We start from the raw sequence: 18,456 nt of genomic DNA on the forward strand, positions 1-18,456 counted from the left end.
TGCCAGTTAGTAATTCCTGCCACTTTAACCACATGTACCAAATATCCCCAGGATCTAGATTCGCAAGGAAGAACACCAGCCCCTCTCTTTCCCTCCCAGCCTACCCCTTCTTCATCTCCCTGACATCCATTCCTGCTGTTGTCAGCCCAAAGTCACTGCACCTCACTTCTTGAACAACGATATTTAACCATTTCTTTAACATAGCTGCCATGTTACCTTGGCTGTTGGCCGATTACTGTCACTAGCCAGCTTGTAGGCCAATGGCTTAAATGTTCAGTGTTGGTTGCCAGCCAGCACATTTTCCATGCTGGGAACCACCACCACCAAAGCTACTACTGCTCCAGAGGTGGCAGGTGAATCCTGTTTAAAAATTAGAGAAGACCCCAAACAAAACAGCTTTCCAGACCATGCGTTGATGATGCTCGTCAACGCACTGCAAATTAAAGTAAATTCTAACACTTTGGGGAAATCAACTTTTATATAAATTCCAAGTCAACTCTTGAAATGTGACGTACTATTATTATTGGTCCTGTGGTAATGCCCAGCAGGATCAGGGCTCTTGATGTGATGTGGAAAAGAAGATAAGGTCCTAGCTTTAAAGAGTTAAATATGAAAATATCTGTAATCCAAAACCTAGAAGTTCTTGCTGCTTCATTCCAACTGTTATTAAGTAAAATTTAATAAAAACCAAACACACACAAAAAAAATTTGTCTATGCTTTAATAACAGCCTGATGATTTTAGACTTCTCTCTCTTCGATTTCTTGCATTTCTAATTATATAAATATAAAAAATTAAGTACGTCTGGGTGCTTAGCAGCTGGTTTAGCCAATATTTAACGTGTTTAACTATGTATCAAAGTGTATTAAGCCACTCTAAGTAGTTTGGGATCTAGCTTACAGTTTCTGCATGGGGCTCCAACACTGACTTTGTCACAAAATGACATCACCTTGCAAGCAAGAGAGCTGCTGTCTGTGCTAGATGCATAAATGCTAAATTATAATTACGTGACCACTCCCCGCATCCCATTTCAATTTGGTGTAGGTGAAAAGAGTGGCTTGAGCTGCTTGGTCTAGAAAAATAGTGCCATTTTCCTTTAACAACAAAACCTACTGACCAGTGAAATGGGCAGTCTATCAAAAGTGAGTGAAACTGTATATAATGGTGAAGGGGAAAGGTGTGGAAAAGAAAAAAGGAAATGAAAAGTTAAACAACTCTGGCAATGACTGCTGGCCTCTTCAGACCAACAGCATGCATTAAAATTACCTCGGTTGCTTTCTGGCTCCACTGTCTGACTGGCATCCTGAGAGTTTCCGTTACCCAAGACTGGTTTCGGGGGCTGCACATTTGCTGATGCAACATGGGCCAGCTGTGGGAAGGGACCAGGAAGATGCGGGGGAGGAGGCTGACGGGGGTGGTAAGGCACACCCGGTGGGCACACGCGAGATGACAGCTGTTGGATGGCAATCATCTCTGGACTGTCCATCATGGAATCCCCACCTTGGCATCCTCTCTGAACCTGAGGGGGTCCCCCAAACACAGAGGCTGGAGGCTGCTGCATTCTCTGACCGGTGGCTTTACCAGGTGGTCTGATGTATCCTGAGGCAGGGACCCCATGAGGTAGGAAATTTGATTGCTCAGTCCACTGGCTGGGAGGCAGAGGTGGTCTTATTGCCCGAGGGTCCATCATGTGACTAAGAGCACGAGACTGCAAAGAAGGTCCTGTGTTCAAGGGGGGCTTCTCGTCTGGGCCCAGGGAGGTCTGGTTTGTTGCACTGTGGCTTCCATTCCATGCAGCAGGATGCGCTCGATTTAGATATTTATATGGTCTATACATATGGCCTGGGGGGACCTCTGAGCTCTCAGGTGGTCTCATTGGAGGTCCATTGTGCCTTGGAGGAATAAATCCTTGCTGGAACTGCACTGGGGGGTACATACTAGCATCTGGGGGAGGGCCACTCATCCGCCCAAGCTGCAGGGATCCAGGCCGTGGCCCCAGTGCAGAGACATGTGTTGGCCCTGCACACACCTGCTTCTCTGGTGCAGCCAGTCTGTGTCCTCTGTGTTCATTCAGTCCGACTGTAGACTGTTGGAGGAAGAGAAAGGGGCCAGGTTCAATGAAAGAATCATCACTTACTGGCACATGAAAAGCTACAAAGAGTAACAGGAGGAGACAGGAAAGAATCAGTGACTCACAGCATGGGACAGATCCCTCCCCAGGCAGAGGATGCCATTTGGCATTGTAACCAATGAATGCACTGAGGTGGAAACCGCAGTCACTGACTCATACACCATGAGTACAGAAGGGCAGACCACGGCTCCCAGCTCTCTGGATCCACTCTATTTCCTCTAAGAGGCTAGGACACTGTATACCTGAATTTCAAAGCAAGGCTCTTACCTGCATGGCAAAGTGCTGGTGCTGCTGAACTGGATCTCCAGGGTGGGGTTCTGGTACTCGTGGTGATCCATACAGTTTAGCTGGATCTGATCCCCGCAGAGGGCCAAATGTTCCTGGCACGGCTGGCCGCTGGAAAGAAAAACAAAAGCTGTTGTAAGACTCTGAAGAAGAGCAAAGCTGCTACAGATACTGGGCAGCCATGGACTGAGGTGTGTCTCAGCAGAGCCAACAGGCTGTTTGAGTCTCTGACTGAATTCAGGTGCTTATTCTGAGGAGCTATGCTGGAGACTGTGGTGTACAATAATACAGCTCACTTGCCACAAAGTTACTTTTTCACACAGGGAACCAGAAGAAATCTCCCAGCCATGAATCCCACAGACCAGGCCTTTTTACAATTGCCAGACATCTAGCTAGCTTGAGTCTAACAATAGACAGATCAGAGAGGAGCCCACACCAGCTAGTTCCAGGACAATTCTCAGACCCTGTCAGAGCCTGGATTAATTGAGAAGGGGGACTCTTCTGGGATTCCTATCAGGTTGCTTCTTTCACATGAGCCTCTGGGGCTAGAGTTCCAAGCAGCAGTCTTTTTCATTTTATTTGGCTTTTGCTTAGGAAGCTATAAGTAGCAACAGAGGCAATTGAGCTGTCTATCTGCAGTCTCAGGAAGACAAAACTGTATCATCTTTGCAACCCTAAGAGCTAAAATGTTTAAGCTTAAAATCTGTAGAACTGATGGCATAAGTCCCACCACTCACCAAAGAAAAGTGTTTTATTTACCATTGCCATGGGGACTTTTCAAGTCTTGCATGGATCACACCAGGAAGGAAGAATGGAGGCGTGAACCAAAGAAGGTTAAAAGGACACAGAGAAAACTATGGAGGGACAAAGAAGGAAAAGGGAGGAGGAAAAGAGAAATAAGAACCCATGTTCCACCAACAATAAGAGGTTCCGATCATACAGTAGGGATTCTGCTAGGAACTTACAGGAGACAATTTTATTCTCGGGCCCTTCTCTGCATTTATAATCTATGAAAAATCACAGAGGCCAGTCCTTACCATCTGGCCAGGGTGTGGCACCTGGCTGGGCATTCCACCATAATGCAGTGGGCGAGGGAAGCCTTGGCCGTTGGAAGCGCCCACCTCCCGAGGGGGCTGCATTGTGCTGCTACTTGGATCCTCTGCAGAGGAGGAAGACGAGGAGGAAGCTGGAGCCCGGGGAGTAGCCCGGAATGGCGGTGGTTTCCCTCCATTCTCCAGGTGTTGCTGTCTCCTGCCTGGGCCCTCAGGGTCTCTAGATCGGGTCCAAACATTGCCAGTGCTGGAGCGCCCGGTCCGACGGCTCCTCTTCTCCCGTTTCCCATCCACTCTGATCCAGAACTCCTCATCTGTGTCCCCATCTTCACCAGGGAAGTGCTTCATCATTGCCCGATGGAAGCATCTCTCCAAGTTGTATGCCATCTTGGTGTATTCTGTGTTCAAAACAAGAGAGGCAGGGAGACAGACCTTAATGGAGAAAGATAATCAGGCAAAGTCAGATTGTCCCTACTCTAGAGACTCTGACTTCTCATGTTTATATAAAGATCTTCCTCAGAAAAGCTAAATAGAAAGGTGAAAAGGGAAGGACTGTTTGCAACCAGCCCACTCTGGGTTATGATCTCATCCTACTTGGTCAGTACTTGCACTGGAGACTTTCAAGAAACACAAGGTGGGTGAGGTAATATGTTTTATTGGGCCAACTTTTGTTCGTAACAGACACAAGCTTTTGAGCTATACAGAGCCCTTCTACAGATTTGGGAGAGCGAGCATCATAGCACAATACACGGTGGGACAGATTGTTTAGCACATTTAAGGTAGAGTGGCCCATTAGCACCTCTGCAGTCATAGGACAAAAAGAGGGAGTTAGTGGGTTACAGATTGTTGAAGTAAACCACAAATCCAGTGTCCCTGCTCAGTCCGTGATTTTTAGTGTCTAGCAGAGTTATGAATTTAAGCTCCCAGGTTTGTATTTTGAAAGTGTTTTGCAGGTTTCCTTCATGATGCAGTTTATTTTAAGACCGCATCAAACTAACATCCTAAAATGGTTTTAAGGGGAATTATATTGCTAGAAATATCAACTCTCAAATGATACTTAAGATAGTGGATCTGAACAGTCAGTCAGTAACAATCCTACGGTAATTTTAAGGGTGGTGTCAACCTCCATGTCCTGGAAAAATTCTTATGTTTTCCCAACTGGAATTCCAAAGTAGTGTAATCTGGTTATTATATTCACTTTCTTGGACTGTTGTTAAGCTTTGCTGTGCATTATAGAAAAAGGTGAAATTCTCTCTCTATAGTTTTGAAAGCACTTTCTGACCCTTGTGCACAGAACATGCTACACAGATGTCAGTTAGCCCCTGTGCGGTAGTTCCACAGGAAAATTTGCTCAGATGTAGTTTCTTGATTTTCAGTGGAGTCCACAAGAAGTAGAATGGCATGCCAGGGGCAGCAAGAGAGTGACTCAGTGAAAATCACATGGTAGTTGTTTCCTTGAGACCACTCCAGAATTTTCTTTGCAGCACACCACTACTGGAAAAAAAACGGTTACTTACCTTCCATAACTGTTGTTCTTTGAGATGTGTTGCTTGTGTCCATTCCATTCCCATGCTGTGTGTGCATGCCCACATGCGTGGTCATCAGAGATTTTTGCCTTAGCAGTACCTGTAGGATTGGCTGCAGCGCCCCCTTGAGTGCCGTGCTCAAGTGTCAGTATATCAGGTGCTGCCTGCCCTATGCCCTCTCAGTTCCTTCTTGCTGGCAACTCTGACAGAGGGGCAGGAGGGCGGGTAACGGAATGGACATGAGCAACACATCTCAAAGAATAACAGTTACGAAAGATAGGTAACCGTGTTTTCTTCTTTGAGTGCTTGCTCATGTCAGGTCCATTCTAGATGGCTCACAAGCAGTGCCAATTGAGGTGGGCTTGGAGTTCATGGTCTTGCAGCTTGCAGCACTGCTCTGCCAAAGCCAGCATCGTCTCGAACTTGCTGAGTAAGTGCACTGTTACCTGCGAAAATTTAGGGCACCCCTCCTATACCCTACCAAGGGCTTAAGGTGTGACCTGGTTAATTTAGGACATCCCGCATATACCCTACCGAAGGCTTAAGGCATGACCCAATTAATTTAGGTACCCCCATGGGGGGGGGGGGGGTTGTTATGGTGTAAGGCACCTATTTTTATCCATGGGACTTAGGAAGAAACCTGGTCAATTTAAGTACCTGCCCTTTTTGGGCTCTATGGGTCTGCAGAACCTTTTCCCAGTGAAAGAGCCTTACACAATTGTGCTTTAAACATTTATTTATTAGCCATACACACGGAATACATACATTAAGCACATGTTTATGTTTGCCATTTTTAATAAACAGACAAATTTTACCCAATGGTTAGTCAGGATTTATTTACTTTGGGGGTTTTTGGCGATGCCTCTGCACATTATGGTCGTGCAGAGGGGTTAGAGTTTTAGCAGCTTGATGTTCAACTGCAGTCCAGAAAAGCTTTTCAAAAAGCACTGTTTTTTATTTATATTCTATAGGTGAAACTAGCTTTTAAAAAAAATGTATTAAATTTATTATATTTTATATTTTTAAATAATAAAAATTGTAATCAATTACGGACTGGCACTTGTGTTGTTGTTTTTTTGCTTAAGTTTTTTACACTTTATTTTTTATGCCCAAATTGTAACTTAATTGTGACCTTTTTGTTTGTGCAGATGGTCAGCATCAAATGCTGGTTAGAGCTTATTTTACCATTTGTTGAGGGTTTTTTTAATATTTTTAAATTTTTTTTACCATTTTTATAACCTTGGTGGTTATAACTTTTGTTCGGGACATTCCTGAGGTGGGGGTGCTTTCTTAGCAGTAGAACATTCCTTTTTTTCAATTTTAGTGGTGAACTCCCTGAGTTTTACACAAGGCTGGTTTAATATGGGATGGGGGTCCAGGGATTGATTAGGTCTCAGGCCTAAAATTCCCCTCCTTGATGACTCTTTCACCAGAGCAGTCATCATTACCATGGGATACCCATGTTACATTACTAGGGTATGCTTTCTGGGTATGGTCAGCAATGATTGATTTCGCATATTGGTTGTATGTATTTTTTTGATGTTTTTTTTTACCTATACCACCAATATTACCATGCTTAAAAGCAAAGCCAATTGGATTTCAATTATTCAATTATAAATTATTCAATTATAATGTGCTGTGTTTATCAGTTATGCTGATTCTTATGCGTTTTGCATTTATTTAAGATGGTGGATTTTGCCTGTAATTACTTAGCCACCAAGTACCGTCCCTGCAACACAGCTGCCTTAGTTTGCTCTTGCAAACCCCAAATTTGTTTCCCCAGTGCCCGTTCCCTTTTTTTGCATGCCAAATGGATGGCAGGATTCCCCTTTTTTGCTGCAATTAATTGTTCCTGGGCAACTCCAGGGAGTAGTGTATTAACTCTAGATGTTAACCTGCTCACTCTGTTTTTCACCTTGAAGAAAAAAAATTTTCTTTTAATTTACTCCCCTGTGATTGATTCATAGCTCTTGTCTCTTAAGGTGGTCCGTAAATTCTGCTACCATCCATGATTACTGCCATTCCCTTCTCAAGGGGGCACATGGACCTTTGGGAAAGGCATGGGGCTGAGGGGTAAGACCATCCGGGATCTGTCCCCTCAGGATCAGTCCAAATATCCTTCCCTAGGTAAGTATCATCTCAGGGATCTGAAGTACTCCTGGTATCTGCACCTATTCCTCCCCTTACTGCTGCCGCAATGCCCCTCTGGGCTCCCAGTTTATATTTCAACTCTTAATCAGTTGCATGCAGGCGGAATGATTGCCGCTTGCTTGGGCCCGATCCCGTTTTTCCTGCAGGATTGTTCTGACAACTACCTGAGTGTCCCTCAATTTCAAGCATAATATCTCTATTTCTTTACTTACAGAGGCTTTATGCTGATTTAAGGTATCCTTTACCATACCCAATTCCAATTCAGAGTCTTCTAACTGGCTCTCCTGAGATATTAATAACCTTGAAAGATTATAAGACACTTTCCATAATGCCCACCCAGCCACAGTCTTTACAGCCCATTTATTCATTGTAGACTTCATATTATTGCAGTATGCTTCAAACCTTTTACAAACATGTTCCAGTGCATTTTTCCCCTTGAAAAGAATCATCTTCCCATGGGCACAGACCTTGGTCTGCTAGTCACTTTGCAAGGAGGGTTAGTTCCTCCGCCAGTTTCCTGGCTTTTCAACATAAACTTCCCACTCTCCCTATTCCCTGGAGTGTTCATTCTGTCAACAGGCTGAAGTCTTATTGCCAGAAGGGCACAAATATTCTGTCCAACTGCTATATAAGGCTCAATCCAAATGACCTAGGTTGCCCGCATTCTCCACCAGTATGTTACCTGTGGAAAACTAGAGCACCCTGTCTATACCCTACCGAGGGCTTAAGGCATGCCTGGTCAATTTAGGACAACCCGCCAATACCCTACTGAGGGTGTAAGGTATGACCCAATCAATTTAGCCCCCTTTCCCTTGGGGCTCAGGGTATAGTAAGGCACCTATTGTTACCCATGGGACTTAGGAAGAAACCTGGTCAATTTAAGTACCTGTCCTTTTCCTTGGAGCTTAGGGCTCTACGGGTCTGCGGAACCTTTTCCCAGTGAAAGAGCCTTACACAATTGTGCTTTAAACATCTATTTATTAGCAACACACACAGAATACATGTACCAACCAAATCTCTTATGCTCATCACTTCCAATAAACAGACAAATTTCACCCGATGGCCAGTCAGGATTTATTTATTTGAGGGTTCCCAGCAATGCCTCTGCACATCACGGTTGTGCCGAGGGGTCAGAGTTCCAGCAGCTTAATGTTGAACTGCAGTCCAGAAATGATTCCCAAAGAGCATTGTTTTTCATTTATATTATATAGGTAAAACTAGGTAAAAAATTTCTTTTTTAAATTTATTAAACCGATTACATTATTCCATACGCCTAAATAATAAAAAAATTAACCAATTAGTCACTGGCACCTATGTCTCCTTTTTTTTTGCCCAAGTTTTTTACATTTTATTTTTTATGCCCAAATTGCAAACTTTATTTTGACCCTTTTTATTTGTGCAGATGGTCAGCATAAAACACTGATTAGAGCTTTATTTTACCATTTGTTGAGATTTAAAAAATTTTTTTTAGCATTTTTTACAACCTTGGTGGTTATAACTTTTGTTAGGGACATTTCTGAGGTGGGGGTGCTTTATTAGCAGCAAAACATTTTTTTAAAAAATTTTAATAATAAATTCCTTAAGTTTCACCCAAGGTTTGTTTAATATGGGGCGGGGTGCAGGTTAATTAGGTCTCAGGCCTACAGTACAGTGAGATGCGAACGTGTGGATAGACGACCAGGTAGCAGCTCTACAGATCTCTTGGATTGGTGCTTGTGCCAGGAAGGCTGCTGACGATGCTTGTGCCCTAGTCAAGCATGCCATCATGATTGCAGACAGAGGCACCTTCGCCAGCTCATAGCAATAGTGGATGCAGGCCATGATCTAGGACGAAATCCTCTGAGCAGACATTGGGCGACCTTTCATTCTGCCTGCCTCTGCAACAAACAACTGCATTGACTTACAGAATGGCTTTGTTCTATCTATGTAGAAGGACAGCGCCCTCCTGACGTCCAGGGTGTGTAGCCTGCGCTCCGCATCTGACGTATGAGGCTTTGGAAAGACGACGGATAAGTATATGTCCTGGCCAGTATGAAACTGGGAGATGACCTTAGGCATAAATGCTGAGTGCAGTTGCAGCTGGATCTTGTCCTTATAGAAGACCACATAGAGAGGTTCTGAAATAAGTGCCCTTATTTCAGACACCCTGCAGGCTGACGTTATCGCAACCAGGAACACAATCTTCCATGAAAGAAGCAGGAGAGAGCAGGAAGCCAGACGCTTGAAGGGAGGCCCCATGAGCAAAGATCGAATGGACAGTGGAAAGCCGAGATAGTGCCCAGGTGGACCTTGACTGATGACAGAGACAAACCTCGGAATTTGAGGTGCAGCAAGTAATCCAGGATCTCCTGCAGTGAGGCCCACTCGGCCCGGATATGCCGTTCTGAGACCCAGCACGTGAACCTTTTCCATTTGTCCAGGTAAGTCGCTCTGGTGGAGGGTTTCCTGCTACCCAGCAAGACCTGCTGAACATGGGCCGAGCACGCTGGTTCATCTGGGGTAAGGTGGATTTTTTCTCGTTTATCAACAGGCCCAAGTCATGGCAGGTGGAACCCACCAGATCGAGGCTCCTTTGTACTTTTTCCAGGACCTGCCCAGTTGTTGAGATACGGGGAGACCTGGACCCCTCAACGTCTCAGGTAAACCGCTGCTGGTGCCGTACATTTTGTGAACGCCCTCGGAGTCGACGAGAGGCAAAAGGGCAGCGCCGTGAATGTAAAACGGCCTTTGCCCACTATGAAATGGAGGAAACACCTGCGACCTTTGTGATAGAGCAGGGCCGGGGAGCAGTGGAAGAGGGGAGATATAAAAGCCCTAGGCTAACTAAAGCATGGTTCCCTGTAGACTAGGGAAGGTTACTACAGGTTAATTGGAGCACCTGTAGCCAATTAAGGCCCTGTCAGGAACCTAATAAAACCCCTCTGCTTCAGGCAGACAGTGTGGAGCGAGGAAGGAGAGAGGACCGGAGTCTGCAGGTGTGTTGCTGAGAATTTCAAGACCAGAGAACTGGAGGAAAGGAGACTCTGCCCCAGCAGGGGAGGGAGACTCCCTCCCCCAGCATCAAGGACTGAGGATAACCCTACCCAAGGGGGAAGAGGGTAAGAAACCCACAGGGGTTGAGAGGGGCTGGGGCTCAGAGTGAGGAGCAAACCCAGACCCTTTTCCCCGCTTCCCTCCTCTACCACCTTCCCGGGCCACTACTGGGGCCCTCGGCACCCCAAGAACAGGGGCAAGGAGTAGTGTCCTAGCCCCCCCGCCTCCAAGAAAAGCACGGGACCCACCATACCAACATTGGCCATTTTGTCACACCTTGGAATATGGAAATAAGCATCCTTCAAGTTGATGACAGTGTACCAGACTCCTGGATCCAGGGAGGGGATGATCTAGGCCAGGGAGACCATGCGAAACTTCAACTTTCTGAGAGACTTGTTGAGGCGACGCAGGTCCAGAATGGGTCTGTGCCCCCCTTTTGCTTTCAGGTTTAGGAAGTAACAGGAATAGAACCCCTTTCCTTTCATGTCCTGAAGGACCTCCTCCACTGCCCCCAGGTGCAGGAGGTTCTCGACCTCTTGAACGAGGAGTTGCTCACGAGAAGGGTCCCTGAAGAGGGATGGGGAAGAAAGGGGCTGGGAGGGAGGGGCATCTGAAAATTGCAGGGCATAGCTCTGAGATACTATGTCCAGCACCCAGTGGTCCAAGGTGACTGTGACCAGACTGAACGGTATGGAAGAAAACAGCTGAGGAAAGGAGAAGGTGGATCCAGAGAGTTGACTACGGTATCGCTCAAGTGCGCCTTCAAAATGAGCACTTCTGGCCTCCTGGATGCTTAGCCAGGCCGAGCTGCATGGATGAGTGGGAGTTGGAAGGGCGGCTAAGACTAAAACTTGTGTCTCTATCCCTTTGCCTTGCAAACCCCTAACAAGGCTGCCAAGGCTTTGGCAGTAGGGGTGGCCAGAACTGCTTCCTTGCAGATTGTGGCGTATGCATACCCACTGAGCGAAGGGTGGTCCGAGTGTCCTTTAACCCATGCAGCCTAGCGTCCATTTGCTCTGCAAAGAGACCATTCCCATCAAATGGAAGTCCTGGATCGAGGTCTGTATCTCTTGGGAGAGGCCGGTGGTCTGAAGCCAGGAGCTGCGCCTCATGACCATCGCTGATGTGACCGCCTTAGCTGCTGAGTCCACTGCGTCCCACGTCATTTGGAGGGAGCACCTAGCCACCTCAGTGCCCTCCTCTACCAGGGTGCTGAATTCCTGGGCCAAACCCTGTGGGAGGGACTCCTTGAACTTACAGAGGGAGTCCCAGAAGTTAAAATTGTACCTGCCCAAGAGGGCCTGGTGGTTCGTCACCCAGAATTGCAGGATGGCTTTCGAAAACATTTTTCTCCTGAAAAGGTCCAGCCTTTTGGACTCTTTACTTCTGGGAGTTGATCTGATGTGCCCCTGCTTGTTCTTCTCATTAGCCACAGAGATGACCGGCGAGCCGAGAGGTGGGTGGGCATAAAGGTACATGAACGCTTTGGCTGGGGCAAAGTACTTCTTTTTGGCCCTTTTGGAGGTAAGAGGGATAGACGACGGGGTTTGCCACAGGGTCTTGGCAGTTTTGAGGACCCTGCCATGCACATTCAACTTGTTGTCAACCTGCTTGGTCATCTCCTCCACCTCTAGGCCCAAGTTCTCAGTCACCCGTCGAAGCAGGGTCTGGTGTTCTTTAAAATTGTCCGGCAGGCTGGCCCGAAGGTCCCGTGACTGCCTTGTCCAGGGATGAGGATGATGAGTGTACCGCCAGGGGAGGCTCCGGGGCATCATCCCCCACAGCGGAAGGGGGTTTTGGGGTGGGTGGTGTCTCCTCTACCCCGAGCGCCGAGTGTGCTTCATGCACTGAGCCCGGTGCTGTCAACTGTTGCTCCAAGGTGACAGCAGATGAGCGATGTGAAGGGGACATCATCATCACTGGCATGCCCCATGCACACCAATAAGGCCACTGTGCTGGCCACTGGCTGTGCTGCCAAGGCAGCACCGTAGACGTTGATGCGGCCTCAGGTGCCCAATTGCACCGGTGGATTCTTGGTGAGGGGCTTAACTGCCCTTCCGTGCCAAAGAAATCCTCTTCTGCTGACCACAGCGAGGCTGCCAATGCCTGTGTCTGCCTGCTAACTGTTGCTGCCGGAAACCAGTGTTTGGAGGAAGATCGGCACCGGTGTCGAGGGGACCAGTATCACGATGGGGAGCGCTCCCACGTGGCAGGCGATGGAGATCTGCACCGAGAGGACGACCGGTGGGAGGGCGAACGGTGCCAGGTGTACAGAGATGGCTGCCTCGCCCTAGGTGATTCACGTTGAGATGGCAGGGACTGCGAATGCGGTGCTGGTCATCGAGGGCGAGCCCCAGAGGATCTGGGCAGCGATGCCGAAGGTCTGCGACATGGAGACAGAGTGCGCTGCTTTGGCTCGGGGGGATTGGTGGTGTTCCACTGCCCCCTGGGGGGGTCTTAGCGGCTGGCTTGCCCTCGTATGGAGCCTTTGCCGCCTCCTGTGGCACGTGCAGTGCCAGCGGCGTGGGCAGAGGCCTCTGCTCTCTCGGCACCGGGGGAACTTGGGAGGGCACTGATGTCGCCACAAGTTTGAGTCTACATGGCTCCGGAGTGGCCGGGCAGCCCGAACTGGGTATTTTGCCTGATGCCCCATGGCTGTTCTTGCCCGGTACGGGGGAGCTGTGCTTCTTAGTTTTCTTTCTGGGCACCAGCGCTGGGGAGCGGTGCCTGGTACAGCCCGGTGCTGGGGGTGCGCTGTGCACCAAGGCCGAGGTAGTTGGAGTCGAGTTGTGGCGGGATGACTCAGAAGCTGGACGGAGAGCAGCCTACATGAGAAGAGCCGCAAACGAATATCCTGCTCTTTCTGAGTCCTGGGTCGAAAATTTTTACAAATATACTTGTCCTTCACATGTGATTCCCCCAAGCACTTGAGGCAGCTGCTGTGGGGGTCATTTACAGGCATAGGCTTATTATAGTCCATGGAGGACTTAAACCCTGGAGACCAGGGCATGCCTCGCCTGGGCAAAGTCCCCTCTGGGACTCTAACTTCTAACTACACTTAACTATTTAACACTATCAACAACTATTTACAAGGCCCTAAGGCTCAAAGTCAGAAGAGACAAAACTGCTAGCCCTTGCTATGCAAGGAAAGGTGCTCCAATCAACCACCACGGGCGGCAAGAAGGAACTGAGAGGGTGTAAGGGCCGGCAGCGCCTGATTACCGACACATGAGTGCGGCACTCAAGGGGGCACCACAGCCGACCCTATGGATACCGCTAAGGAAAAAATCTCTAATGACTGTGCACGTGGGCGCATGCATACCTAGAATGGAATCGACATGAGCAAGCACTCGAAGAAGAGCAGAGAGATCTCATTCCTCTGTGGTGTTGGAATTCACTTTCACTAGGGGACGATGCTTGAGGGATCTAAACTCCCTACTCTCCACTGTTGTGCTGGATGACACTGGCAGGTGCTGGCGACACAGAGCCTGCAATATTCCCATACTCGAAACCTGCATGTTTCACCTCAGTGAGGCACCTGATTTTAATTGCCATAGCAATGGGGAGTCCTGATGGTCAGCAGGGCCTCCCACCAGTTGACTTGTGCTGCTGGTCAAAGAGCCAAAGGAAAACCTAACACCATTCCCCTCCAAAAGGCTGTACACACTGTGTGTTCCTCCCTTAGTTTTACTTTAAAGACACTGAGGGCTAAGCATACTCCTGCCCTCCACACAATCCCTGTAATTCAGACACCATCCCCATAACACAGAGAACACACATATACAAGAGAGCAAACTCCTGAAGGGTCTTTTTTCTTCACACCTACTGTACTCTCTGCCCAACTAGACTAGATCCTTTGGTACAGTTAATAGGCCCCAATTTAGCAAGGTATTTAAGTACATGCATAACTTTATGCGTGTGAGTAGCCCCAACTGAAGTCAATGTGACTGGTCATGTGCTTTCCATTACACACATATTCACGAACCTTGCTGAATCGGGGCTTTACTATCCATGAACTCCTGCTGTCACCTCCACCCTCCAGAAAGTATCCAGAAAGAGTTCTGGTGTCCAGTACGAGCTAGCTATGGATGACTAGGTAGAGGCTAGGGCTTTTTGACCACCAAGAGCTATCAATAGATGGAACAAGTTTTCTCATGGCTCTTACCGCTGCCTTCACCATTGTATTTTAGGCAGTTCCTGAACATGGTCTTCATGTCACCCACAAACTCCTCCTTGGTGCAGTACTGACCTCCATTCAGCTTCTTCTCCATGCTAGAGATGTCCATGGGAGCCTGAAACACATCAAGATCTCACTTCAATTACAATGTGCATGAGAGAGGCCCAGAAGGCGATGTTACTAGCGTCCTAAAGAGGCCAGAAGGGACAGTTATGATCATCTAGTCTGACCTCCTGCATAACACATGGCCAAAGAACTACAAAGAACTGACTAAAGACCTAGCTTTCTACCAATCCAAAGAGTCACATGCAAGACCAACGGAGCAGGTTGGACCACGTTGCCTACCTTAATGATCTGGTAGTAGTTTGGAGCATATGATTCATCAACTGGTTCTAAGAAGGGCCAAGAGTCCTTGTGAGCCTTTACCACATCTAGAACTGACCGCAACAAAAGGAAGACAAACTGTTACGGACAACCAGGCAGACATTTACTTATTTTTAACTCCTGCAAAGTGAAAGGTGAGGGTAGGAGACTGACCTTTGTACATGGCGGTGAACTCATCATCCAGTTCAAAGCTGCAAATGGGAAGTGCAATAATGAATACACACACTCTTATTTTCATCATTTCTCCATCCCTGCCAACAGTAAGGTTCTGCAGAAGAACCTGTACATGCATCCACACTATGAACACACATTCAAACAGACACCCTCTTGCCTGTACCACACTCTACTCCCCTCAAACATTCCTCCCACCTCAACCGCCGCCTCTCCATCCTTATTACCAACCACCCCATTTACTTTATGGCTGGCCACATTCCTCCTACCCCCTACCCTGAAAGCATACAAATGGACAGGCATGCTGCACACACTGTAATGTACTCACAGATCCTTGGTCTTCCTTTCCTCCCTGGCAGGAGAACTGGGATCCAAGTGGGAAAGTTCTGGGGGAAGCTCCTTCCCCTGGGCCAGAAGCCAAGCCCGTTCCTCCCGGAGCTTCCTCCTCCTTGCTCGTTCTGCAGTGGGAGAAAGAAAGCCATTTAGCCCTCTTACCCCTCATCAGTAACATCACGCCAGAAAACTGAGGAAGCTGTTCAGCAGCCAGTTTCAGGAGGTTGTTGTGTCCGATGGCCAAGGGCTTTACTCAGTAAACGCTGTCATGCCTCCAGAAAGGGCAGCAGCAAGGAAACAGAGAATACAGGAGCACCACACCTGCCGTTCCTCCTCTCCTCTTCATCTAAACAACAACCTATTTTGCAGTGTCACTGTTGCAAAGCTGTTGCTAGCCTATTTCCAGACAAATTCCCACTTAACTGACCAGTCTGGCCCAGCTGTGTTGCTGAGGTTGAAGAGGTCAGTGGCAGGGATGGCAGGAGCTACTTTCAGACCACCTCTAGTCTGCAGCCAGGCATTGGTTAACAGCTGTTCTATTTCAGATGGGGAAGTTTACTGGATTTGTGTGAGCTTAGAACTAGTATAAGAAAAAGAAAACTAAGGGTATGTCTACACTACGAAATTAGGTCCATCTTATAGAAGTCAATTTTTAGAAATCGATTTTATACAGTCAATCGCGTATGTCCACACTAAGAGCATTAAGTTGGTAAAGTGTGTCTTCACTACCGTGGCTAGCGTCGACTTTCAGAGCATTGCACTGTGGGTAGCTATCTCACAGTTCCCGCAGTCTCCGCTGCCCATTGGAATTCTGGGTTGAGCTCCCAATGCCTGATGGGGCAAAAACGTTGTCGCGGGTGGTTTTGGGTACATGTCGTCAGTCGCCCCTCCCTCCATAAAAGCAACGGCAGACAATCGTTTTGCGCCTTTTTTCCGTGCAGACGGCATATTGCTGTCAACAGACGGTGCAGTAGGACTGCTAACTGTAGTCGTCATCCACCGCTTCCGCTGCAACTCTGCTCTCCTGGTGCCATGAATCCACCTCATAGGTCCTCTCGTTGTTCTCTATAAATATCTATTCTCGTGGTCATCCACCACTTCCGCGGCAACTCTGCTCTCCTGCTGACGTCATACCACGGCAAGCCTGGAGCCATCTCAGATCACTGCTGCTGTTGTGAGCATTCCAAACACCTCGCACATTATCCTGCAGTATGTGCAGAACCTGCAAAAGCATGCGAGGAGGCGACAACAGCGCAATCACGATAGTGATGAGGACATGGACACAGACCCCTCTCAAAGCACGAGCCCTGGCAATTTGGACAGCATGGTGGTAATGGGGCAGGTTCATGCCGTGGAATGCCAATTCTGGGCCTGGGAAACAAGCACAGTCTGGTGGGACCGCATAGTGTGGCAGGTTTGGGATGATTCCCAGTGGCTGCGAAACTTTTGCATGCGTAAGGGCACTTTCATGGAAATTTGTGACTTGCTTTCCGCTGCCCTGAAGCACAAGAATACCAAGATGAGAGCAGCCCTCACAGTTGAGAAGTGAGTGGCGATAGCCCTCTGGAAGCTTGCAATGCCAGACAGCTACTGGTCAGTCGAAAATCAATTTGGAATGAGTAAATCTACTGTGGGGGCTGCTGTGATCCAAGTAGCCAATGCAATCACTGAGCTGCTGCTATCAAGGGTAGTGACTCTGGGAAATGTGCAGGTCATAATGGATGGCTTTGCTGCAATGGGGTTCCCTAACTGTGGTGGGGTGATAGACGGAACGCATATCCTTATCTTGGGACTGAACCACCTTGGTAGCCAGTACGTAAACCGCAAGGGATACTTTTCAATGGTGCTTCACGCACTGGTGGATCACAAAGGACATTTCACCAACATCAACATGGGATGGCTGGGAAAGGTGCATGATGTTTGCATCTTCAGGAACTCTGGTCTGTTTGAACAGCTGCAGGAAGGGACTTACTTCCCAGACCAGAAAATTAACATCGGGGATGCTTAAATGCCTATAGTTATCCTTGGGGACCCAGCCTACCCCTTAATGCCATGGCTCATGAAGCCGTACACAGGCACCCTGGACAGTAGTAAGGAGCAGTTCAACTATAGGCTGAGCAAGTGCAGAATGGTGGAAGAATGTGCATTTGGACGTTTAAAAGCTCGCTGGCGCAGTTTACTGACTCGGTTAGACCTCAGTGAAACCAATATTCCCATTGTTATTGCTGCTTGCTATGTGCTCCACGATATCTGTGAGAGTAAGGGGGAGACGTTTATGGAGGAGTGGGAGGTTGAGGCAAATGGCCTGGCGGCCGATTACATGCAGCCAGACACCAGGGTGATTAGAAGAGCACAGCTGGGTGCCCTGCACATCAGAGAAGCTTTGAAAACCAGTTTCATGACTGGCCAGGCTACGGTGTGACAGTTCTGTTTGTTTCTCCTTGATGAAAACCCGCCCCCTTGGTTGACTCTACTTCTTTGTGAGCCAACCACCCTCCCCGCTTCGATCACCGCTTTCAGAGGCAATAAAATCATTATTGTTTCAAAATCATGCATTCTTTATTAATCCATCACACAAATAGGGGGATAACTGCCAAGGTAGCCTGGGAGGGGTGGGGGAGGAGGGAGGCACCAGGTGAGGTGGGGGAGGAAGGAAGGACAAGGCCACACTACAGTTCAAAACTTATTGAATGCCAGCCTTCTGTTGCCTGGGAAAGCCTCTGGGGTGGAGTGGCTGGGTGCCCGTAGTCTCCCGCCCTGCATTCTTGGGCGTCTCGGTGAGGAGGATATGGAACTTGGGGAGGAGGGCAGGCAGTTATACAGGGGCTGCAGCGGTGGTCTGTGCTCCTGCTGCCTTTTCTGCAGCTCCACCAGATACCTGAGCACGTCACTTTGCTCCCCCATTAGCCTCAGCACTGCATCCTGCCTGCTCTCATCGTGCTCCTCCCTCCTCTCATCACACTCCTTCCTCCTCTCATCACGTTAATTTAATGCTTTCCTGGACTCTGGCACTGTTTGCCTCCAAGCATTCTGCTGAGCTCTTTCAGTGCAGGAGGACTGCATGAGCTCTGAGTACATTTCATCACGAGTGCATTTTTTTCGCCTTCTAATCTGTGCTAGCCTCTGGGACGGAGATGATAGGGGGAGCGTAGAAACATTTTCAGCTGCGGGAGGAAAAAACAGGGAGAGTAATATTTAAAAAGATACATTTTAG

At 48.1% G+C, this 18,456-nt stretch overlaps 1 protein-coding gene across 1 annotated transcript in view; it reads right to left on the minus strand.

Moving 5' to 3' along the window:
- CECR2 (CECR2 histone acetyl-lysine reader) overlaps positions 1-18,456 on the minus strand; it is a 141,547-nt gene that overhangs the window by 2,979 nt on the left and 120,112 nt on the right. The window contains exons 10-16 of the mRNA XM_048828145.2: positions 15,238-15,367; positions 14,892-14,929; positions 14,700-14,791; positions 14,343-14,469; positions 3,453-3,865; positions 2,398-2,526; positions 1,266-2,085 (exon numbers count right to left, since the gene is read on the minus strand). Coding sequence (XP_048684102.2) covers positions 1,266-2,085; positions 2,398-2,526; positions 3,453-3,865; positions 14,343-14,469; positions 14,700-14,791; positions 14,892-14,929; positions 15,238-15,367 — 1,749 coding nt within the window. The remainder of the gene's footprint in view (positions 1-1,265; positions 2,086-2,397; positions 2,527-3,452; positions 3,866-14,342; positions 14,470-14,699; positions 14,792-14,891; positions 14,930-15,237; positions 15,368-18,456) is intronic.

The sequence above is a fragment of the Caretta caretta genome, chromosome 1, assembly GCF_965140235.1.
Source record: "Caretta caretta isolate rCarCar2 chromosome 1, rCarCar1.hap1, whole genome shotgun sequence".
In the NCBI taxonomy this organism is placed as follows: domain Eukaryota; kingdom Metazoa; phylum Chordata; order Testudines; family Cheloniidae; genus Caretta; species Caretta caretta.